The 25,159-nt window shown below is 42.5% G+C and overlaps 1 protein-coding gene across 1 annotated transcript in view; it reads right to left on the reverse strand.

Annotated features, from left to right (window-relative positions):
• HHIPL2 (HHIP like 2) overlaps positions 1–25,159 on the reverse strand; it is an 85,589-nt gene that overhangs the window by 3,489 nt on the left and 56,941 nt on the right. The window contains exons 5-8 of the mRNA XM_077485797.1: positions 23,758–23,884; positions 18,154–18,299; positions 14,868–14,949; positions 620–702 (exon numbers count right to left, since the gene is read on the reverse strand). Coding sequence (XP_077341923.1) covers positions 620–702; positions 14,868–14,949; positions 18,154–18,299; positions 23,758–23,884 — 438 coding nt within the window. The remainder of the gene's footprint in view (positions 1–619; positions 703–14,867; positions 14,950–18,153; positions 18,300–23,757; positions 23,885–25,159) is intronic.

Below are 25,159 nucleotides of genomic sequence, written 5' to 3' on the forward strand. Positions count from 1 at the left end.
GGAGAGGCTGCAGGAACTGGAACATGTTACATTTTCCACCCTAAATACGAGTAGAATATGTAATATGTTCCAAAAATGAACTTCTCCTTTAAAATGTTTTTAACCTTTTCTTCTTTTTTTGTACAAATAAATTAAATGAGAATGCAATTAATGTGCTGTTAAACTCTAAAATTTAAATTGTCCCTATGGGTTAGATTCTAAGTCTTACCTGGAGGTACCATGAATATCTCCTAAACTTGTGCCAATTCGATTCAGCCAATGATGTCACTGGTGCATGCACAGTACGCTCTGCATTCAGGGCACACGGAGTGTTCCGGGCCATAATAATGACTCCCAATCGCACCTGCAGGAGTATTGTCATCACAGCCCCGCCATTTAAATAGACAGAGAGCATGAACCCTAAATGAAGACTTGGCAAAAATGTAAGTGCTCAGTGACAGCTCAATCCTGGAGGGCTTCCTTTGAAAGGGAAATTTGTCATAATGTGCTATTAAATGATGCATAAACCTGCAGGGGGCCTATTTAAAAAAAGTTTATTACCCCTTTAATAAAAGTGGATTGACCAGCTAGTGAAAATAGGCTATATGGATAACAGAAATGGGTATTTATATCTACTTACGTTCACGTGGAACAAATGGAATGACTTTGCTTCTGGTCTTTACTGGAGTAGGATTATAGTTACACTTCCCAGGGGGCGCTCTCCTGAAAAGAAAATAGAGTTATATAGTTAGAAAGTGGGCTTGTTCCCAGCAAACATGGCTCTATTTGGAGCTCATGTTGCCAAATGCACAAGAAAGAAATAATTGACTTAATAAATTGACTAGGTCAATTCAGGGCCATTCAGAGTGCATTTGCGTTGCATTTTTCCTAAGTATTTGTCTACTTACATTTCCTTTGAGGCCACTTCCGCGTGTGCTGCCATATATTGCATTTCAGCATGGTTACATGCATTTGCACTTGTTTATGCACATTTACAGTGTAAAAAATTGAAGCTTGCTGTACGTTTTTCATTGCAGTGCATCGTAATGTAATGGCATGAACTATGCCCATAGGTCTAACCTGGATTTTGGACTGTCTATATAGTGGGAATACATTCACAAATATGAATGGGCCCTTAAAAGATTCACCAAAGTATACATATAAATCAGAGATTTCTGCTTGTTACTTGAGTGACAGAGAGCCTGTTGACTAAGTAGACCATTTCCCAGGGCCCCCACAATTTTAAGGACCCCAAGAAGTTTCTTAACTGTCCTCCATCTCTCCACCTTACGAAAAAATGCATCCTTACAGCAGCAATGAAACAGACACTCAACAGCACTCTGATGACGTCACGGACATTAAAACCTTTTTTCCACACAGCCAAAAAAACCGAAGCACACACTCCCTACATGTTTCACTTACACAAGCTTAGATATGAAGGTGGGGAAATCAGACAGAGGATTCCATATATACACATATTGGGTTGAATCAGTTAAGAACAAAAAAATTCTTTACGGAATAAGCACAGTGTGGTTTAGTCTGTCTAAAGTGATATATTTAGCCATATGAAAAAAAGATTACAAATATGTGTAAATCAATACATTAGGTCAGCCTTTTTCAACCAGGGTGCCTTGAGGTTTCTTCAGAGGTGCCTTGACAAAATGCCTAAAAAGGTATCAAAAATTGTATACAAGCCAGTGTCAGGGCTGGGCTCAGCCCTTTCTTCTCTGAGCTGGCCACTCAGCTGTTGGCTAATTGCCAGCTCCTATCTCTCCACAGTGACTCTCTGTTGATGTCCTGCACGTCAGTCCTGCCTACTTATTCTGTACAGTCCAGATGATCTCTGCCTTTGCCTTGGTCACATCTCTGAAGGCGCTCTCCTGTGTTCCTGTTACAGACTTGCTTGGCTGGCATTCCTTCTGGTTCCAGATCCTGCTTGCTGTACTACTACACTGTTCTCTAGCTCCCTGACGTTTTGGCTTGTCTGACTATCCGTTCTGGTTCCTGAACTCTGGCTGTTTTGACTATGTTTCCTCTGTTTACCTTTTTTTATTATTATTAAACAAGTGTGATTTAACTGTACTCCTGTCTCAGTCTGAGTCATGGTTTCCAACAGCCAGCAGGTGGATCAAGCCTGCCTTTTAGTTACACAAAGCCTTTCTAGACACTGGCATCATAACAATCAGTGACATCAGTTAATAATATCTGTTACCTCTGCATCCTGGTTTTACCCTCCTCTGCCCCTCTCCCTCAGCACAGGGGTCACATTAGCTGACTGATGGAGATAAGTTGAGGGAGAAGTCAAACATTGGAATTTTAGTCAGTACCAGTGTGCAAAAATGTATTTGCTTCGGAAGTGTAAATCACCTCAAGCCTTGGGTGTCCTATGTGTGGATGTTGTTACATTATGTAAAGCTATTAGAATATTTTTTTACATTTTAGAATGGGGTGCCTCAAGACTGTCCATAATTTTAAAGGGTCCCTTGACTGAAAAAAGGTTGAGAAACACTGCATTAGGTTATCCAAATTACATATCATGTGCATAACCATAAATACATCAAAAATATATCCATAAAAAAATCTATCAAGACTATTTATTATTGAACTGTCAAGAATATTTATAAACCTGTTAAGACATCAAAAACTTTTCATTTTAAAAACCAAAGAATCCATATGTTCCATTCCTGGAAACAGTGGACAAGGACTTTGAGAGAAAGAGCTAAAGAGTGTGTTTTCTATGTTCAATAAAAGAGATATACAACGGATGGAATGGGGAAACTGTGGGAAAAGTGTGGAAGGAATAAATTAAGATATAGGAACCTGAGGAGGGGGATTGGGGGGAAGGATATTTTATACCTTGGGATATTTTATTCATAAAAATGTGTCACATACCACTCATAATGCATCCCCTGGGGATCCTAGCATCCATTTTAAATATCCAATAAACTTCCGTTTTGCTCCAGAGAGAGAGGCTATCAGCTCCTCTGGTGGGATGATACACTCTATTATTTGTACTCTAAAGAACAGCAAATCCTGATTATGGCAATCTACAAAATGTCTTACTACATTAATTTTTTTTGTTAGTTCTGATGTTAGAAAGATGATCTCTAAGCTGGTCACACAGACATCTTGTTCTACCTGCAAATTGCTTACAAGTTATGCAAGAAATTATATATACCACATACCTGGTCATATAAGGTGACCATTGTTATATGACCTAACCGAGTGTGGATCATCAAGGTAGACACAACTCGAAGAACGACCATGACCTCATTTGCACATGATTGTCTTGCTCAACCATGGGCCTGATAACATATTTCTAATGGTAGGTTCTCTCCTAGCTACAAAATTACCCTCTGTATATAATACCTGTTTCCTACCCTTGTCACCATTTAAAAATGGTAAGTACCGGAAAACAATTTGTTTCATTTTCTCAAATTCTAGGCTATAACGGGTAAAGAAGGTGGTAGACTGGTGGTCCATTCTCACTTTTTTCTTTTAAGATTGTTGTTTCTATTCCTTCAAAATGATTTCTCTGTGAGTCTGTTTAGCACTAGAGTATGCTTTTCTTATAATTGACTGATTTGGCCATACTCTAGAAATCTCTCCATCATTTGCACACTTCTTTCTAAACCCTCTAAAGTAGAATAATTTCACCGGCCCCTAATGAGGTTGGGTAACAGCTATCAGCATTGGCGTGGGGAATTACTATAGATTGTCACTTGAATGACAGTTCTGAGAATGTTGGGGCTGCTGACATCATGCCCAAGATGTCAGCACTGAGCAGCAGTCTCAGGGCTTTTAGATACCTGCACAAGGGAGGCTTTACTTTAAATAAAATGCATAAAACACAATAGATGTAGAAGATTTTTGTTGAAATACAATTTCTTGCAATATGGTAATTGTATTTATAAAAAAAAAGAAAAAAATGAAGGGTAGAAAGATGCATGGGAGTGGAACATTCAGTACCTAATGAACTGGGTCATGTTGGAAAGCCTGCCGTATCTGGCTAAAGTGGCTCCAGTATGATTCTGCCCAGAGCCCCATATCATCTAAAACCAACCCTGCCCCCATCTTCATAAACCCTGCTATATTTACATAAAAGTGGTGTGTACAGCCTTGACTGTTAATTGAAAACATGGACACAGAAAGGAAGTATGTATGCAGGATAATGGACCCTTCAAAGGAAGCAGACAGTTATGGCTGTAATAAGTACCTCCAATGGAGAACATGTGTACATTTCTCAACAAGAAGAAAATATCAGAAAGCAGAAATAGGACAGATATGGTCCAGCGGGCACTTATATTCCATTATAGATGTACTGGATATTTACACTACTTTAATATACAAGGAACAGGTGGGATGGGTTGGACTGTGCTTTGTAATCACTGAGCTATGTGGAGCCTAAACTGTAATTCAAAATTATTCATACAGAAACCCTAAAAGAGCCCCAACATCCACAAGGCACCTTCTCTCTGCCTGTCTCTCAATTCAAAAGCATCTATCTATCTATCTATCTATCTATCTATCTATCTATCTATCTATCTATCTATATATCTATCTATGTGCCATGGTGTAACAGTGGTTGATGGGCATAGTGCAACATGGGTGCTTCTAAAGGACATGGTTGCTTGGAACATACGTTTATACATTTTCCAGCATCAGTTTCTTTTTCGGCTCTCAGCATTTGGTCACGTGACATCTCAAGGCCACCAATGAATTTGGTGCTGAAAGACTTTCCTCTGCCAGATGCAGATCTGAGTGGGGAGCATGTAGCCATATAATGGCCATCATGCGTCATGCACTGTGAGTTCCATTCTGACTAAGGTCTTAACAGGGACCATCTCCCCTAAGGGGAACCATTATCGCCATTATTACCAATCTATAGCTATCTATCAAAAAGTTTGTGGTCAACATAAGCTATCTCAACAGACTAAAAGTGCAAGCTTTGGGATTCTTTGTCAGAAGTGGTGTAACTACAGTTCATGAAGCCCCATAGCAAAATTTTGATGGGGGCCCCTGGTCACCTCTCTCTGTGGCACCTGACAGTGTTAACTGTGAAACTGCTATCGTTGATCCCATCATACAGTATGCCAAAATCAAGGACCAGTAACATGGTAGCTTAGCTTAGTCAGTACTCTACAACAGACCAGTGCTGTGCATGAAAGCTTTTAGAGGGAAAGGGGCAGCAGTGCAAGGAATTAACGGATATGTAAATGTTTGTTTTAAAAATAAAAATAAACAAACATGTCATACTTACCTTCTCTGTGCAGTTGGTTTTGCACAGAGTGGCCCCAGTCCTCCTCTTCTGGTGTCCCTCAGTGGCACTCTTGGCTCCTCCTCTTCTCAAGTGCCCCGTTGGAGAGCCGCTCTCCCTCAGGGCACTCGTGTGGGTGCGCTCCCATGTCCTGCCGCTACGTCCATTGACACAGACAGCGGAACTCGGCCCGCATCATTGAATTTCATTGACAGCAATGGTGCTATAAATCTATCCAATCAGGACCTGAGACACCGGCTGGAGCTGGTGTGCTCGTCCCTATCGCTGAAAGGACCGGGTTCAGGTAAGTAAAAGGGGGGATCTGGGGGGCTGCTGCATCACAGGAGGTTTTTCACCTTAATGCATAGAATACAACCCCTTTAACTTTTAACCTTAAAGTTCCAACTTACTACTCTGTCTAGTACTCTATAACCCTAGTGCAAACTTTTAAGGTTAAGTTAAAGACTTTCCAGTGTGCCTCAGAAAGCAATAACTAGCTTTTCAAAGCAAGATTCATGTTGCCTCCACATTTACCAAAAAGCCAGTAAACAAACCCAGCAGTGGGTAGAATATATTTTTTAGGGCAGTCACAGCCAAAGTACCTAACATTCAACATCCTGTCCCTCACTGTCGCTCACAGTCAGTATAGCAGGGTGCATGAAAAACAGATTCTATCTTTCATTTTCAAATCTTAAGGGCTCTTTCAAACTGATGCACTTTTGTTCAGCTTAAGGGCCCTTTCACACTAATGCGCTTTTGATACCTTCCCATTGACTTTTAAAAAACTGCATCAAAAAAATGCAGCATACAGGACTTTTCAAAGCACAGCATATGTGCTGCATGAAGAATTCCAGTGGACTTAAAGCGGGATTCCGCCGGGACTCCGCGTTTTTTTTTTTTTTTTTAAAGCCAGCAGCTACAAATACTGCAGCTGCTGACTTTTAAAATAGTGACACTTACCTGTCCAGCGTGCCCGCGATGTCGGCACCCGAAGCCGATCTCTAGATCGTCTTGTCGGGTCCTGCCGCCGCCATCTTGGGTATGGGAATCAGGAAATGGAGCCTTTCGGCTTCATTTCCAGGTTCCCTACTGCGCATGCGCAAGTCGCGCTGTGCAATAAGGACGGTCCTCGCTGCCTCTGGGATCTGTGTGTTTCCCAGCAGGCAGCGGGGCACTTGCGGAAAGGGGCGGGCACTTGCGGAAAGGGGCGTAATCTACGCCCCTTTCCGCAGAGAGCTATCCCGGAAGTGGGTGCAGTTACCTGGATTATACAGGTAACTGCACCCCCTCCCCCCTGAAAGGTGCCAATTGTGGCGCCGGAGGGGGGGAGGATTCCGATGAGCGGAAGGTCCACTTTGGGGGGGACCTCCGCTTTAAAGAGATACATCTTAATGCAATTTTCTTCAGTTTTTTTAAGCCCTTAAAAGTGCATCAAAAACTGATCAGTGTGAAAGGGCCCTATTTGAACAAGTTTAAGGTAGAAGCTGATTGGTTGCTATGCACTGCTGATCCAGATTCTGTCTGCACCAGTTTTGATACATTCCTCTGATAGTGTTTAACCGGTTCCCGACCGCCTCCTGTACTTATATGTCGGCAGAATGGCATGGCTAGGCAAAGTAACGTACCTGTACCTTACTTTGCATTTCCTGCCGTGCCCATGCGCGCCTGCCGCGAGTTACGTGGCCGTGCCCACGGGTCCTGTGGACTCGATCACTGCGGGGATACCCGTGATCGTGTCACGGAGCTCAAGAATGGGGAGATGCCGATGTAGACAGCATCTCCCCGTTCTGCCTAATGACATCACACTGATCATCTGCTCCCTGTCATTGGGAGCAGCGATCAGTGTGGTGTCACACACAGCCACATCATCAGACAGTTAGAAACACGCCCCTAGGTTACACTTAACCCCTCCCTGCCCCTAGTGGTTAACCCCTTTACTGCCAGTGACATTTTTACAGTAATCAATGCAATTTTATAGAATCGATCGCTGTATTAATGGCAATGGTCCCAAAAATGTGTCAAAATTGTCCAATGTGTCCGCCATAATGTCGCAGTCATTATAAAAATCACTGATCACCGCCATTACTAGTAAAAAAAAAAATTATTAATAAAAATGCCATAAAACTATCCCCTATTTTGCAGACGCTATAACTTTTGCGCAAACCAATCAATAAATGCTTATTGTGATTTTTTTTTTACCAAAAATATGTAGAAGAATACGTATCGGCCTAAACTGAGGAAAAAAAAGTTTTTTTATATATTTTGGGGGGATATTTATTATAGCAAAAAGTAAAAAATAATGCGTTTTTTTCAAAATTCTCGCTCTTTTTTTGTTTATAGCGCAAAAAATAAAAACAGCAGAGGTGATTAAATACCACCAAAAGAAAGCTCTATTTGTGGGGAAAAAAGGGCGTCAATTTTGTTTGGAAGCCACGTCGCTCGACTGCATAATTGTCAGTTAAAGAGACGCAGTGCCGAATCACAAAAAACGCTCTGGTCAGGAAGGGGGTAAATCCTTCCGGGGCTGAAGTGGTTACGGTGCGCTGGCTAGTTCTTTCGTTTGGTTCTATACGGCACAGATGTTAGACACGCAACGCTCTATACTGTCTGACGGCTCATCCCTTTGATCTGCAGAAGAGTGCAACACATTAAATACAAATGTTACTTTGTATCTCTCTATCTCACATCCTAACAGTGTTTATAACTACTGTGTCAGATGATAGTAGCAGCTTCTACAGCAGATGTATTTACACAGTGACACTGCTATAATTTTTACGCTTTATATTTGCTGGCAAATGTAAAAGGGGGAGCTAAGCCCAGTAGGGCAGAAAGAAGCACTTGGATGATGTTTTCTGGGGCGTGTGTAGTATGCCAGATGTCTTCAACTGGTTAAACCCTTTGAGGACCATAAGATTACCGTCATCAATATAAAAATAATTATATTTTTTTCCCTTTGTATTAGAACAATAAATAAAACCATTTCCACACTTGTGTCATTTTTGGGAGAGGAATTATGATCCGATAACATCTGACTTATTTAGGTTACTTTTTATGGAAAAGAAGCTATTTTTATTTTTGGACAGTTTCGTAAGTTTGTACACTTCAGTTGCTGTAACTAAGCCATTTCATTAAATAACTGGCAAAAAGCTAGATCCAATTGTTGAAAAGAACTAATATTTTTACTCAAAACGAAAAAAAAAAAAAAGTATTTTAAGTTCTTAATCAGATGATACAGGCAATTATTTGATATGTCCCTTGGTCCTCAAAGGGTTAAAGTGGTTGTAAACCCTTACAAACCACTTTGACCTACAGGTAAGCCTAGGTCCAAGAAATATCTCCTAAACCTGCACGGTTTAGGAGATATTTGCCGAAAGACAGCGGTGCGCAGGCGCACTGAGCGTGCTGCTATCAACCGCGATATGCCGCGAGTGGCGGCTCCCGTGCGCATGTGCGGGAGTGACGTCATCGCGGCTTCGTCGAATGACAGCGGCGGAGCAGCGAGACCCACCGAGAAGATGGATGCTCTGGACTACAGGGGACAGCGGTGACTTCGCTGGCTCCTGTGTCAGGTAAGTGACACATAATGGGCTACTATGCGATGCATAGTAGTCCATTATGCTTTACCTTTGCAGGAAATCAAAGAGGAAGTAAACTCATCAGGGTTTACTATCTCTTTAAACATAAATGTTTAGACTCTTGAGTAATAATCATGACTGCTCTTTAAACCCTCAGACTCCCTAGCTGATCCATAACACACCTATAAAGTGTTTAGTTATTTTTACATTTTATCAAGGCAAAATATTTTTCTTACCCCTAAAGGCAATCACAAACACATAGAGGCAGGGTCTCCACTAGACCTCTGAAGGTATGCTTTTGTATCTACATCCGCTGGCTTGCCTTCTTTCCATAGTGCATCCTGGTGCCATCTCTTCCCCAGGTAAGCGATGCACACTCCCAACCATCCACATGATGTAAAAGAAAACTTGATTCATCAGAAGAGGCCACCTTCTTAGATTGCTCCATGGTACAGTTCTGATGTTCACGTACCAATTGTAGGCACTTCTGGCTGTGGACACGGGTCAGCATGGGCACCCTGACCCAAGGCCGTCTTTAATATTGATTGGACCCTTGGCAAACATGCTCTTGGGCCCCCCTCCATGCAATTTCATTCTCTACCTGCACACCATGGACTGGGGTGGTGAGAGGACCCATCAATAGACAGAAAACTCATAGGTATCCTAGAACTCCTGGGATAAGTGGCAGTGCTAGGGGAAGGGGAGGGTGTGATCAATGGCAATGCTGATTTATTTTTTTCCAACTACCAATATAAAGAGGAGTTTCAACATTGGCCACCAATGTAATAGGGATTTACACTGATCACTAATGTAATAGAAGCATTCACAGTAACCACCATGTAGGAAGGGGGACCTTCACACTGGTCACTAGTGTGAATAAAAGGAATGGACACCGAGCCCCAATGTAATGAGAAGATTTACAATGACCACCAATGTAAAGGGAATTTACACGGACCACTAATGTAATAGGAGCATTCACAGTAACCACCAATGTAAGGAGAGATTTACACTGACCACTAATGTAAGGGGGACCTTCCCACTGGCCACTAGTGTGAATGAAATGATCCAACAATCCTACACCAAGCCCCAATGTAATAAGATTTACACTGACCACCAAGGTAACTGAGACATTTAGCCTGCGTTTCACATTTGTGTGGGTCAGGAATGCATGCAAAATCACTTTCCTGAGACCACAGAAATGTGCTGCCCTTTAGCAGATACACAGCAGTGGCATTAATTGTTAATGACACCCTCACACATCTTCTGACATGTGCTGTGCAACCGTGTGATTTTAAAAAAGCGTTAAGGACTTTCTTCCTCATTTCTAGTGCATAGATCATCCCATTGAAATAATTGGGCTGCCCTACATCTTTATCCACCCTGTCAGTACACCTTTGCATCCTAAAACTCTGCTAACCTCTGCACCCTAAACCTCCCCCACCCTCTCCACTCCAACCCTCCTCATCTTTAACTCTACCTGCCTCCTTTGCTCATCTTTGCACCCACCTTCCTTACCTCTATACAGCCCCTCCTTGCTCACCTGTGCACCCCAAACAATAATTCCTTCTCTGTCTACCTCTGCACACCCCACACTACCCTCCCCCCACCAATTTGCACCCTTTGCAGATGTTAGGCTGAATGACCACAGTTGCAGGCAGGACTTTCAAGCATGCCCCTTTATCTCCCCAGTGGGCAGCATTCAGTATAGGTAATGGTTTTTATTACCTCAGGGGGTCATGATATACATATGAATGTTGCCTCTATTTACATATGAATCCCACCAGTCCGCAGGTATTTACATATGAATGCAGCCACTATTTACATATAAATGCTGGTTAATTACATGTAAACACAGGGTCTGCAGGTGAGTACACAACAATAGGGCAGAGCTGAGTAGCATTACTAGCAGCACTTCACACTGAGATATCGGGACTAAAACTTCAAGAGACAAGGGAATTTAAACCAGAATATTTGGCAAGTATGAGGTAGCTGCTTTGGGCCCCACAATAGTGACAGGGCCCAGAGCAGCTAGCCCCTTTTGCCCTGCCTTAAAGACAGCAACAAACTGTAATGCACTGTGTATTCTAACACCTTTCTATCGGAACCAGCATTATTTATATTGGATTCTTCTATTGGATCGGACTACACAGACCAGCCTTCGCTCCCTACGTGTATCTTTGAACCTTGGCTACCCATGACCCTGTTGTCGGTAGGCTGGTTTTCCTTCCTTGGACTTCCTTTGGTCGGTCCTGACCATTGAAAACCAGGAATATCCAAGCACTGCAGTTTTGGAGATTTTCTGACCCAGTTGTCTAATGCTGCATACACACGATCAGAAATTCGGCCAGCAAAAGACCGATGAGAGCTTTTGGTCGGAAAATGCCGTGTCTATGCTCATCGGACTTTTGCTGGCGGAATTCCTGCCAGCAAATATTGAGAGCAGGTTCTCTATTTTTCGGTCGGGAAAAGTTCAGATCGTCTGTAGCAATTCTGACGCGCAAAATTCCTACACATGCTCGGAAACAATTCAACATATGCTCGGAAGCATTGAACTTCATTTTCTTGGCTCTTTGTAGTGTTGTACGTCACCGCGTTCTTGGCGGTCGAAAGTTCCGAGAACTTTTGTGTGCCCGTGTGTATGCAAGCCAAGCTTGAGTGGAATTCCGTCAAAAAAACGTATTACAATTTGACAACATGTTTACTTGCTGCCTAATATATCCCACCCACTTTCACTTGCCATTGTAATAGAATAATCAATGTTATTCACCATCAAAGGTCATAATTTTATGGCTGATCAGTGTACAACAACATTCTGTTAAAGAGTAACTTTTGTTGAGGAAAAAAAACATTCACCCCCCTGGGTGAGCTATGTACATTGCAAGGATTTTAACAAATTTTGTTGCAGATTCCTACCTTTTATTATTCTGAAGAAATCCCTGTGTGTTGGTCTGTGCGCAAGGGCAAAGTGGGTCTAATGGGAGTGGTTTCATAATTATCAACCAGCTGCTGGACCTGCAGGACTCTAATGACAAAAATTGCAGGGTCTGCATCCTTTTTAGACATGATTTCCTGTTGGCAGTATCTCACCAAAAATCAAATTTTTGTTGCAGTAATGCCTGAAATCTGACTTGTATTGTAGTCCAGACTTCTGGGAAAATCAGTGAGCCAATCACTCAAGCTTGAAATTGTGTTTCTGGGGGCGTTATGTACACATTCTATATCTTTCTTATCCAACAGAAGTTATCACAGTGATCAGGAGACCTGGAATAGGACTTTCTGGGTCCTGATCATTAGAACGGGGCCCGTGGCTCTCGCGGCTGCGCTCTCCCAGCACAAAGGGAGATACGCAAATATGAGGACCCATGGCAAAAAGTCCAGTCCAGTGGGGCCGCATATCTGTGTAACGTCGGCGCCAAGGTGTTAAAGCTGAAATCGAGGCAGATATGAAGGACAAAAACTATACAACTTTGTATCCATTAGTGCATCATCAAATACTGTATGTTTTTTCAATGTAAACAGTAAGTACCTTAATTTGACTTGGTATTAGCCTCTTGTAGTCCCCGTACAGCAGAGCTCAGACTGGGAGAACAAGAAGTAGCACAAGATTCCAATATTCTTTGCTGTGGTGCTCATGTGCTACCATGGAGCATGTTGATTGGAGGAAAGCCACAGTGATAGAAAGATTAACTCATCAGTCAGCTGCCACTCTTTAAAATAATTGCAAAGCTTTATTTTTTTATTAAAATAAAAAAAGATGTTATACTTACCTGTTCTGTGCAAGGGTATTGCACAGAACAGTCTCCTCTATGGAATCCCTCGCTGGTGCTCTCCATGACTTCTGTTCGCGTACACACGGCTGGAATTTCCAATGGAAACAGTCCGATGGGAGATTTTCATCGGATTTTCCGACTGTGTGTATGCCCATCGGTCTTTTTCTGTCTGCATTTCCGACCGTCTTTAGATTGAGAGCCTTTTCCTAATTTTTCCAACGGAAAACCTTTCTATCGGATTTTTCGTTTGTGTGTATGTAATTCCGACACATGCTTGGAAACATTTTGACGCATGTTCAGAAGCATTAAACTTCCCTTTTATAGTGCCATCGAACGTATTGTATGTCGCAGTGTTTTTGACCGTTGGAATTTGGTGTGACCGTGTGTAGGCAAGACAGTTTGAGCGAAATTCCGTAGGAATTCTGACGGGAAAACCATAAGAGCTTTTTCCAACGAGAATTCCGATAGTGTGTATGCGACATAAGAGTTTAGAACCACTTTAAAATGTAAGTTCACCTTTACAGAAAATCTGTAAAGTGAACTTACACTGGGCCCCCTCCCCCCCCCCATTCCCACTGTACAGTTCCTAAGGTCGGCGATCACCTGCTAGGAGACATCAGGTCGCCGTTTTACCGGTCCAGGGATTTTAAATCCCAGTGGCTTCCTCTCTTCTTCTCCTCCCGCTGCCAGGACAGGCTAGACGGGTTTTTATTGGTCGGCGCCATCTATGTGACAGCACCTACCAATTAGAGTGCCTCCTATATGTACTTTTATGAGGTGCATTTAGATTATTAAGCCGCAGGGATTTCAAATCCTCGAACCGCTGAAGCAGCGACCCAATGTGTCATAGTGGGTGATCACCAGGTACAGCAGGACCGGGGGAGGGGGTCCAGTGTGAGTTCACCTTACAGATTTTCTGCAAAGGTGAACTTAACCTAAGTCTGGTGGAGGGACAAGACCTATAAGCATTAAATAACTGCAGCAGAGAAAAATAAGGTCATCTGCCCTGCCAAATATAGCTGTACCACAGAGTTGTGTCAATATGAGGACAGGATGACCAATAGTAAAAATTATTTTGCAAGTAAAAAAAAAAATCTCCCATAGTAATTTATCTGCATATTTGCCCCATTGGAGTTCAGCTTTAATCCTATTACAGTGCTAATTACTGAGACAAGAATGCAGAGAGCACATCATAGAGTCACTTATAGTCTTCTTCCCTAGACCTGTTGAGACTACGTTCCTTACACCACTGGCTTTATATCCTAGGAAACACAATTTAGGGTTGAGCTCTAAAGGGCACTCTAAAGTAAGACCATTCTAAGAATATAAAAGACATGCTCGGAGCTTGAAGGAAGTGAATAAGCATAGGGAATACATGACAGGGTGGAAAGAAAACCAGGCAGTAGTGGGTTAGATTAGTTATTAGGATGTGAAAGGGCAGGACTCTTACCTTATTGGCCAAGCAGATGGGGCAATGGGGAGGAATAAAGGGGGTTCAATTGCAGACTGGAAATTGTAGGAGGAGCGTCCCTCCCTCTTATCCTGGTGATTGTTTTGTGCTTCTGTTAAAGAGGTTGGATGTTGGGGTCCTTGATGAGGGTCCCAAAACATGTTGTCTATCGATAAAACAGTGGGATCCATCTCAGGTGTGGAGCCCTCAGGTTGGTCTGGTTCAGTCTAGACCGTTCGGGTAGTGTTAGGTGGTAGGGGTCTGGGGTCAGTTAGGATAGTCCTCAAGGCCGTGTTTGGTGGCTGGGAACAGAACCTAGATTAATGGTACAACAGACTCCAAAGTTGTGGAAGATGGTATCTGCAAAGATCTGCAACCGTTCTTTGATCTGGATTGTTCTGACTGTTTTATGTTTTCTGTTATTCATGGTTTTGTTTAATATAAGGCCAAACTGGCCATTTTGCTCCAATGTGGATTTAGTGTCATTATTTAATGGTAAAGGAGGGTGTAGTTGGGTACTGAGTTATGTGAGTACTGTTAAACAGGTGGAATCTAAATTACCCTAGTCAAGATAAAATATGTTTAATTCTTTGGGCACCTACATAGAGTGTACATGTCCACTATAGATGAATAAATGTATTAGGAGATACATGACATCTGACGCAAATCAGGTGACCGCAAGTATATGAGCATACAGTATATTGAAGAAACAAGCAACTGCGATTCAGCATCTATACTTTTGCCACTCGATCAGGATAATACGTCACAAATGTTTTGCACCTTTAATAACGCAAACAGTACATATTGAGCTCTGAATATTCTCTAGAGATACCAACCTGGATGGGTCTACGAAACGGTACAGGGTTCCATAGGGGGACAATGAGGTTGGATCCGATGTTGACAGAAAATACAGTTCCCCTATTAAGAATATGAAAGAAAATGTAAGTTTAGCTCTATGTGCACATACATATGGGTATCTGAGTATATGTGTGTTTGCATGCCTAGCACAAATCCTGCTTGTCATGACTGCTATAAACAGGCTACCTCATCTGGCCACTGGAGGTTGTTGCCCATTGTGACGTCATCACACACCAAAAGGATATACACTGCATCTTCCAGAGCCGAGTATTTGCGAATATCTAAATGACTGTTAAGGGGGCCATGCACCCCCAATGTGTACAGCTGTTTACTTGAGCGCACTGGAGGCAGTGTACCTACAAGTCTGAGTGTCATTCTGAATCTTTTTAAATAAAATAAAAAATGTTATAAAGTTCATCAGTTTCTCTAATTTTATGAGCACATTGTGTATGAGGTAAACCATACAAGTGTCCCAGGACCAACTGGGAAGCTGGCAGCCATTGGAGCTATTGGGTATTGGGTCTTTCTATGAGGTAAGTGTGACCGGTGGAGGGCCCATGCTATTTATGTTCGAAGAACACAGTATTCACAGAAGCTTGATATGTTTTAAGGAATGTTATCACAGATTGCTTGGCATGTTCACTTTGTGGACTTTAGTTCACATCCATTAGCTGTACACATAAACCTTATATCATGTGTGTCATAGCCAGTAGAGACTTTATTATCACAGGTATTTTTGTATATTCATTTGTGTATTTATTATTATTGCCTTTTATTGTCACTGAACCATACACAGATATTATGTTGGCTTATTATTTAGGGGTTATGACCATTATTGCAACATTGCAAGAATTACAAATACCAGTAATTGATATACTCACTGTCCCTTGAGTATTGTGTTATGTTTGTTATTTCACTTTGTTAGATAAGTAGTGCTTCACATTTTATTGTCATTATAATTGTTTGTCATATGTGGGAACACATACAAGTGTTAAGCAGCAACCGCCGGACATACTACCCCATTGGTGGTCATTTCTAGCCTGCAGATCCATTCATAGTAGTGTTTTTATATTATATTATTATTATTATTCAGGATTTATATAGCGCCAACAGTTTGAGCAGCGCTTTACAATATGAGGGCAGACAGTACACTTACAATACAAATCAATACAGGAGGGATAAGAGGGCCCTGCTCGTTAGAGCTTACAATCTAGAAATTAAATATATATATATATATATATATATATATATATATATATATATATATATATATACCATATATGTTCTTTTAGTGAACACTGATTGGGCCTCATATCTAATGAATATAAAGGATGTTCTGTCTTAGATCATCTGTGCTTGTAGGCTGGCCAGGTGGGGTCTATAGCGGTAGATAGGTTGCTTGTCACGTCCTCCATGTTTCCCCTTAACTTGTTGGGTGCCAGGTGCTGGGTTACATGGAAGGCCAACCCTGCGTGGGTTCTTCTGGGCACTCAATTACAGGGTCACTTTATTGCACACATGGGGTACCTTTGTGCCATCTTAAACAATGCACTGGGACAAGGCTGAGGCTGCCATGGGGGAATACTCCTACTCAAGGTAGACCTCTACAATTAGAGATGAACGTACACCATGTACACTAACACCATAACTGTTCTCCAGTCTCCAGTTAACTTTCGGTTCTCCATGAAAATATACACCTTCACCATAACTTGTATTTAGGGGGGCCCTCAACCACCTGTCCATCATTTTCTACTACAAATCCCCAGTAGCGGCGTGGGCCCTGCTGTGCACCCAGCATTGACGCCATACATACACTCAACTTAACTCTTGAACCTCCATACAGGGTGGGGAACCTCTGCGGTGCAATGAGCTCCTGTTGCTCTGGCAGACAGACTGCTGGCAGAAGAAGTGCTGATAAAATCTCTCCTGCTGCTAGAGGCCATGCCTCCTATAACAGGTACACGCTACTGACAGGCTGCTTGTCAGGCTTTTTCAACCATGGTGCCTTCAGGTTTCCTTAGGGGTGCCTTGGCAAAATGCCTAAAAATTGCTCAAAAATTGTATACAAGCTAGCGGAAGGATGAAGCTTGCCTTTAGTTACACAAAGCCACAGGCTTTCTTTGTGCACCATTACAACATTCCAGCTACCAGCATCCTGACACATTATCTGTTGCTAAGGAGGACGTTGGGCACCTGCACAGTATCCATGTTTTCCCCTCCCCTGCCCTTCTCCATCAGCATTGGGGTCACATTAAATAAACAAAGGAGAAAAACTGATGGAGAAGAGAAACATTGGAATACTAGTCAGTACCAATGTGCAAAGGTGTATTTGCTTTGGAAGAATAAATCACCTCTAACATTGGGTGTCCTACCTGTGTGGAGGTTTCTGTTTTATATAAAGCTATTAGCTTAGTTGTTTTACATTTAAGAATGGGGTGCCATGGGATTGTGCATAATTTTAAAGGATACCTTGACTGAAAAAAGGTTGAGAAACACTGCTCTAGGTAACCACTTGCGTCTTCATATTACTTCATTCCGCAAGAATACCTTCATAACCCAATGTGTTCAGACCCACTGGTTAACTGTCTGTGTGCCAGTTACTTGCAATACACCTCTTAAATAACTTCAGATCAGGCATGGACATTATTCATTACTTTACTTGAAAAAGTTAAAAATAGAAATTTCTTAGTCCAACATATAAAGGCAATATTATTCCTAACTTCCTAACTATAACTACCAGCTTATATGCTGCCCTGGCATACCTGCAAAAGGTCATTCCAATAATCATAGTCCTTCAGAGGTTCTCTCACACAAGTGTAAGTCCTTCAGAGGCATACTCGAGTTCTGGTGTCTTCAGGGTGAACTTCAAGTTCAAAGTCTCTACACGTGGACAGTAGCACACAACATCCTTTTGCTATTCCAGGTTCCATTTTCAGTCTCAATCCCTTACGGGTCTCACGTCCCACAGCTGCGCTGGAACTTTTTGGACTTGATTGTCTCTTTTCCAAGAAACCTCTCTGAGCCGGACCACTGACCAAATTTATATCACACAGGACAAGGGGGCCGAACCCAGACAGGATCGTGCCAAAAAGGCCAGGAATCCGTCATGGAATTAACTCTCACCTTCCGGCTGGGCAGCACCTAACTGTTTCAACCCGCCCACATGCTGGCTACATTTTGTTTTCTCTTAGAGAATAAGGAATCTGATTTGTTATTGAGACAATGATGTCATAATGGTTTAGCTTCGTCTGTTTAATGAGTTACCTGCTTCATCTTCTGCAAAAGAAATTATGTATTTGGTGTATTTGTTTATTAGCTTCGGGAAAGCGCAGACTGAATTGTCTCCCATACAGATATCCTGCCTTGTCCATGTCTTGGTTTTCTCATCCTCATGCAATGCCATAAGCCGACTGAAAAAAAAAAAAAATGTTAATGCATTATAATAAAGAAAACTTTTTCTTCTACAGATGGATGATGAAAGTATTTGTCTTCTATGTTATGGAGGACCCATCAATGGAGCATAATGTAACAAATGGGTGGAGTAGGGATGAGCTTCGTGTTCGAGTCGAACGTACGTTCGACTCGAACATTGGCTGTTCGGCGAATTCCGAACGTTTGGGCCGTTCGCGTCAAAATTCGAGTGGCGCGCGCGGACCACAATGCACTGCGGTGGCGCAGTGCATTGCTGGCTCATGATTGGCCAAGCATGCACTGTGACCCCGCATGCTTGGCCAATCGTAGCGCCAGCAGCGAGGAGAGCCATGATTGGCCATCCTGCCTGTGGCCAATCATAGCTCAGGCTGTGTAGTGCACGCCCCACACTATATAAGGCCGCCTTTGAGGCGGCCTCGTGTAGTGTGTTAGCATCTGAAGCAGTGGGTGTTCTGTGTACCTTCAACACAGTACACGCCGTTTTTGGCTGATTTCCTATCTTGCTGCTGTGTAGTGGTTGTTGTCTGTGCCCTGACCGCAGTATACACCACTATATTCACCTCACCTATATAGCTAGTGATCTAGCTTTAACCACTTAACAACTGCCCACTGCCGATTAACGGCTTCAGGGTGGTTGTTTAACTCTGAGAGGCCGTTAATTAACGGCCTTCCAGAATTCTGCTCTCGCGCGCCCCCTGGGGCGCGCACTCGAGAGCATCCGTGACCGACGGGTCCACAGGACCCGGCGCATCACGGATCACGGTAAACGGCCGCTCATCGCGGCCGTTTACCACGTGATCGCTCCGTCAAATGACGGAGTGATCACTTGTAAACAAACCGGCGTCATGTTATGACGCCGGTTCCTCCCTCCCCTCTCTGTACCGATCGGCACATCGGAGGGGAAAGAGATCGGTGTCAGCAGCGATGTGGGCTGCATCTGCAGTGCCCACATCGCTGCTCACCGAATTTAACCCCTCAATTCCCTGCCAATACTCTGCAATACCAGTGCATACTCTGCAGTACCCCGCCATTACTCTGCAGTACCCCGCCATTACTCTGCAGTGCAGTACCCTGCCATTACTCTGCAGTACCCTGCCATTACTCTGCAGTACCCCCCATTACTCTGCAGTAACCCCCATTACTCTGCAGTACCCTGCCATTACTCTGGAGTACCCCCCAATACTCTGCAGTACCCTGCTAGTACTCTGTAGTACCCCGCCAATACCCCGCCAATACTCTGCAATACCCTGCCATAAATTGCCATACCCAGCCATACTCGGAGATACCCAGCCATACTCGGTGATACCCCGAAATACCCAGCCATAGACGCCCCCCACCCCTCACCGCCCTCCGGTGCTTCTACCAACTCGCCAGTACGATCAAAGCCAGAATCTTTTTTTTATTTTTTATTTCAGGCTTCCCAGCCTAGAGGTGAGATGTGGGGTCATATTGACCCCCAGATTTCACTGTAAAGAGGACCTGTGACCCCATATTCCTATTACAAGGGATGTTTACATTCCTTGTAATAGGAATAAAAGTGATCAAAAATATATTTTTGGGGGAAAAAATGTCAAACTAAAATAAATAAAGTAAAATGAACAATAAAAAAAAAAAAAAAAAATTTAAAGCGCCCATGTCCCCATGTGCTCGCATGCAGAAGCGAACGCATGCGTAAGCCCCGCCCACGTATGAAAACGGTATTCAAACCACACATGTGAGGTATCGCCGAGAACGTTAGAGCGAGAGCAATAATTCTAGTCCTAGACCTCCTCTGCAACTCAAAACATGTAACCAGTAAAAAAAAATTTAAAGTGTCGCCTATGGGGATTTTTTAAGTAGCGACGTTTGGCGCCATTCCACGGGCATGTGCAATTTTGAAGAGTGACATGTTTGATATCTATTTACTCAGCATAACTTCATCTTTCACTTTATGCAAACATTGGGCTAACTTTACTGTTTTTTTTGTTTGTTTTTTAAGCACAAAACTGTTTTTTCCCCCAAAAAAACGCTTTTGAAAAATTGCTGTGCAAATACCGTGTGAGATAAAAATTTGCAACGACCACCATTGTATTCTCCAGGGTCTTTGCTAAAAAAAAATATATATATAATGTTTTGGGGTTCTCTGTAATTTTCTAGCAAATAAATGATGATTTTTACATGTAGGAGAGAAATGTCAGAATTGGCCTGGGTGCTCCAGAACGCCTGATGGCGCTCCCTGCATGTTGGGCCTCTGTATGTGGCCACGCTGTGTAAAAGTCTCACACATGTGGTATCGCCGTACTCGGGAGTAATAGCAGAATGTGTTTTGGGGTGTAATTTGTGGTATGCATATGCTGTGTGTGTGAAATAACCTGATAATATGACAATTTTGTGGAAAAAAAAAAAAAAAGGAAATAGGCCGTCAGTACTTCAGGTGTGATCAATTTTCAGATATTGGCACCATAGCTTGTGGACTCTATAACTTTCACAAAGACCAAATAATATCCACCAATTTGTACTTATTTTTACCAAAGATATGTAGTAGTATGAATTTTGGGCAAAATTTATGAAGAAAAAATTACTAATCTGCTAAATTTTATAACAGAAACGAAGAAAAATTCATTTTTTTGCAGAATTTTCGGTCTTTTTTCTTTTATAGCACAAAAAATAAAAAACTGAGAGGTGATTAAATACCACCAAAAGAAAGCTCTATTTGTGTGAAAAAAAGGACAAACATTTCCTATAGGTCCAGTGTTGCATGACTGAGTAATTGTCATTCAAAATGTGAGGGCACCGAAAGCTGAAAATTGGTCTGGTTATTAAGGGTGTTTAAGTGCCCAGTGGTCAAGTGGTTAATAATAGAGCTTGCAGTCAGTAGTGTTAGGAGTGCGTGCTGTCTGCGTGCTCTGTACCCAGTACATACCGCTATAATATAGGGCAGGCCCCTACTTTCAAACATCCAACTTACAAACATCTCCTACTTGCAAACGCAAGGAGACAGCAGCAAGTGAGATGAAAAAAGATGGACGACAAAACAAATTATACAGGGGTGATAACCCTTCCCTATGTTTTCCAAAAAGCTTAAAAATAGTTTTTTTGACTGGAGCTACACTTTAAAAATGTACCGGTTGAAAATTACAAACAGATTCAACTTAACACAACAAACCTACACAGTCCCTGTCTTGTTTGCACCGCCTGTATACTGCTGTTCTGAGTATATAGGGCCTGGGGGCCACACGCATTTGCTTTTTTTAATATGGGTACGGGGTTCCCCTTAATATGCGTACAAGACCCAAATAGGCTGGTAATGGGCAGGGAGGGCTACCCATGCCATTTTTCTGAATGATTTTCAACCATATTGCAGGAACCAGATATAACATTAAAACCGCAAGCAGTTTTAAATGGTGTTATTTCTGTTTAATGTCATTTTGTGCAGGGACTGTTCTAAACACGGGAAACACGTGGCACTTCACAGGCATACTACAGACACCCCCCAGGCACCATATTTAAAGGAATATTTCACTTTTTTTTTTCACTTTAATCGTCATTAAAATCAGTGCTCCCGCCAAAACGGCCGTTTTTAAAACCTTTTTTTGCATTGACCCATGTCCCCTGAGGCAGGAGTCAGGTCCCCAAACCCTTTTTAGGATAGTATCTTGCATATTAGCCGTTAAAATTAGCACTTTCCATTTCGAACGTTCAAGTCCCATAGACTTCAATGGGGTTCTAACGTTCGTTTCGAACGCGGGGTCCGTTCGAAAGTTCTGGTGCGAACCGAACCGGGGGGTGTTCGGCTCATCCCTAGGGTGGAGGTGGGGATGGAATCACTGGGGTTCCCAAGGGTATTTTGATGTGTGGATTGTATAGAAGATGTTTTTGACCCTCAGAACTTTCATAACAATGTGTTCCAGCACCAGACTTTTTTATTTATCTTACCAATAGATAAATAGATTAAGCATGTTCAGTTTTCAGTAATAATGCTAGTATAGCCATTAAAATATTTATCAGCACATTAGTGTCTTTATTACAGTGACATACGTTTCCCTTCTGGTTTAGAGTTAGGTTTAAAAGGCAAGGTCAAGAGGTAAATAGAATTAAAAGCAGATGCACTCCCTGAAAAAAACTTTAATGCAAACTCTGGGAATGAGACAAAGGCTTAGTTCACATGGGCATACTTAAGTGTACGTCCACCCGCGGGCTGTGGTTTCCAGTATGGAGATGCACAAGTGTTCCATGCATCCCTGTGCAGGCAGTCCCATTCATGCCAATTGGGATGCAGTGGCAGCATGGACACAGCCACTGTTCCAAATTTGAAAACCGTGTGGGTGCCAGTGGGTATGGGTTCACGAACACACACCGCCTGCATTCCAAACCTCCACATACCCACATAGCTGTCAAATTGAGACCAGCGGCTGTCTCCCAAGTAACATGAATGGGACTGCCTTCATGGGAATGCATGAGACACCTATGCATCCCCATACAGGCAAACAAGGCCCTTGCACAGGCATACACTTAAAGTAGAGCTATAGGAAAATGTTTTTTTTTTCATTTTGGATAGATCAAAGATTATAACCCCATGTCAGACTTTTTTCTGCCATCTGTGTCCCATTAACCTTGCATTGTATATGATAGGCAGACCTGCAACTGCAACCTGAAGCTGCTTAGAGTAGATGCATAAATTAGCCAGATCGGGGAATAAGGTAAGCAAAACACCTTGTCTCCGCACCCCTGGTCTAAACCGGAGTGCGGGGTGGGGAGGGGGGCCCACTGCAAGGGTAGACTTTGTTTCACTCGCCCACACAAATTTTCCACTTATACAAAATATTGGTGCTGGGGGTTTATACACTAAATGTTCTTTTTCAAAACAACCATACCAATTTCAAAGTGAACCCATGCTTCTCCCATGCAGGGCAAGTCAACGAGTTAATTTAAATGCCGGTCCCTAGAGCTGCTTATGCTTAGGTCCCTTCACTCCCCTGTCATGTTGACCCCAAAGAGTAGACACCCTGCGTGAGCTCTTGTTGTTCTGGTCAGAAATTACACACGAAATAGGACCCTCTGCCCACCTCTGACTGACAATATTGATGCATAGTGATTGGCAGCAAAGGCACCCAGTGCTTCCTCATAGGAGGATGGAAAATGAGACGCTTACTTCTCATACTCGGAACCAAAAAAACAAAGAAAAGGGGGTTAAAAGGAAACGTATGGGCATGGGCAAAGCACAGGCTCACTTTGAGAAAATAAGAACTAACTTCCATACCTGAAAGATAAAAGAAAGCATATGATTCAGAAACCACTCAGAACTGAAATATTAATGTTCAGCGGAGGTGGACTTACAGCCTTTACAGTGCAGGCAACCACTTTGTTGACTGAGCCAAGATTTCACCTTTGATTGTCTGGAATAGGTGACATAGGTATCACTATGATATCTGCAGACCATATTGCCTCAATTCTTACCCATTCATGAAATCTCCGAAGATGTAAAGGCCATTTAAATTTGGTGAGTGGCAGCCCCGGTAGACATACCCACCAGTCACTGACTTGCCAACATTGTGACCATAAGAAAAAATTGGTGGAATATCACCTATAAAAGACAAACCAAATGAAATAGTCATGAATGCACAGTCACAGAAAAATTAGTTACAAAAGAAATATACAAAATATGAATTCCTTTAGCAGGGAAAAAAAAATCTGATCTGTAATTTTCTAAACAATATTATAAACAAAAAATAAATATAAAAGTAGTACCACCTTCTGCTAAGCCAAAGAGATGAACCAGAGGAATTGACCTTCTTCTCAATTTAAAAGCAGTGTTTTCTCCTATGGGGAACTCAGAAGACCTGTTTCCAGACCTTCATCTTTGAACATACATGGTCCTAAATACAAGTGCCACTCGGTACACGTTCAGCCACAGTCTGCCATAGACTTTGACTGGCGGCAGGGTCCTGCACCTATCCCTCCCAAATGGAATACACCTAGATGGCCACACGTTCAAGGGGCCTGAAGCTGAACTCCAGGCTAAATGCACAAATGACATGAATATATGGAAGCTATTTTACCTACCATTATTATTTGTATAATTGTCCATTAAGTTCTGAGATTTACACAGCGCTGCCACACAACACATCCCCATCTTGCAAGGAGGAAGACCTGATTTTCTCTGCTGCAGTTCAGTAACACTTGCCCCACCCCAGTGAAACAACTGAAAGGAGAAGCAGCAGACTAATGCGGTCATCTCTTGGTCACTCTCTGTCACAATTGATTGGCTCCTTGTCCTGCTTCTTCCTCATCCCCTTTCCCCTCTTCCCCCACTGTACATGGACTGGAAGAGGTTGATACCAAGTCAAATTTAGGTACTTATACTGCTTGCATAAATATGGTAAGTATAAAAATGTAATCATTAACACAGAGCTTCATTAATTTGTGTGTTTTATATGTGACTTAAAAAATATAGATTTGTCTACATACGGTTACTGCCAGCGGCTATAGCGTTAACCATTGTATTCTGCTGGTCAGGAATATATCCTGTGCCCCCGTGCTGGACCTTGTTTGTGCACTGGTGTCCAGTCATGTTGGAACAGGAAGGGGCCATCCCCAAACTGTTCCCACAAAGTTGGGAGCATGAAATTGTCCAAAATGTCTAATGCCCCATACACACGGTCAGATATTCCCACCACAAAATCCATCAGATTTTTTCAGACGGATTTTGGCCGAAACTTGTGTTGCATACACACAAGTTGTCAGAAAAGCCAATCGTTCGGAACGAGGTAACGTACAAAAGGTACTAGGGGACTACGTAGAGGCCAGTTGCCAATAGCTTTTCTCTCCAAATTGTTTCTGAGCATGCATGGCACTTTGT

This window comes from Lithobates pipiens, unplaced genomic scaffold (genome assembly GCF_037356315.1).
Source record: "Lithobates pipiens isolate NorthernLeopardFrog02 unplaced genomic scaffold, aLitPip1_a1.2 Scaffold_18, whole genome shotgun sequence".
NCBI classification, from domain to species: domain Eukaryota; kingdom Metazoa; phylum Chordata; class Amphibia; order Anura; family Ranidae; genus Lithobates; species Lithobates pipiens.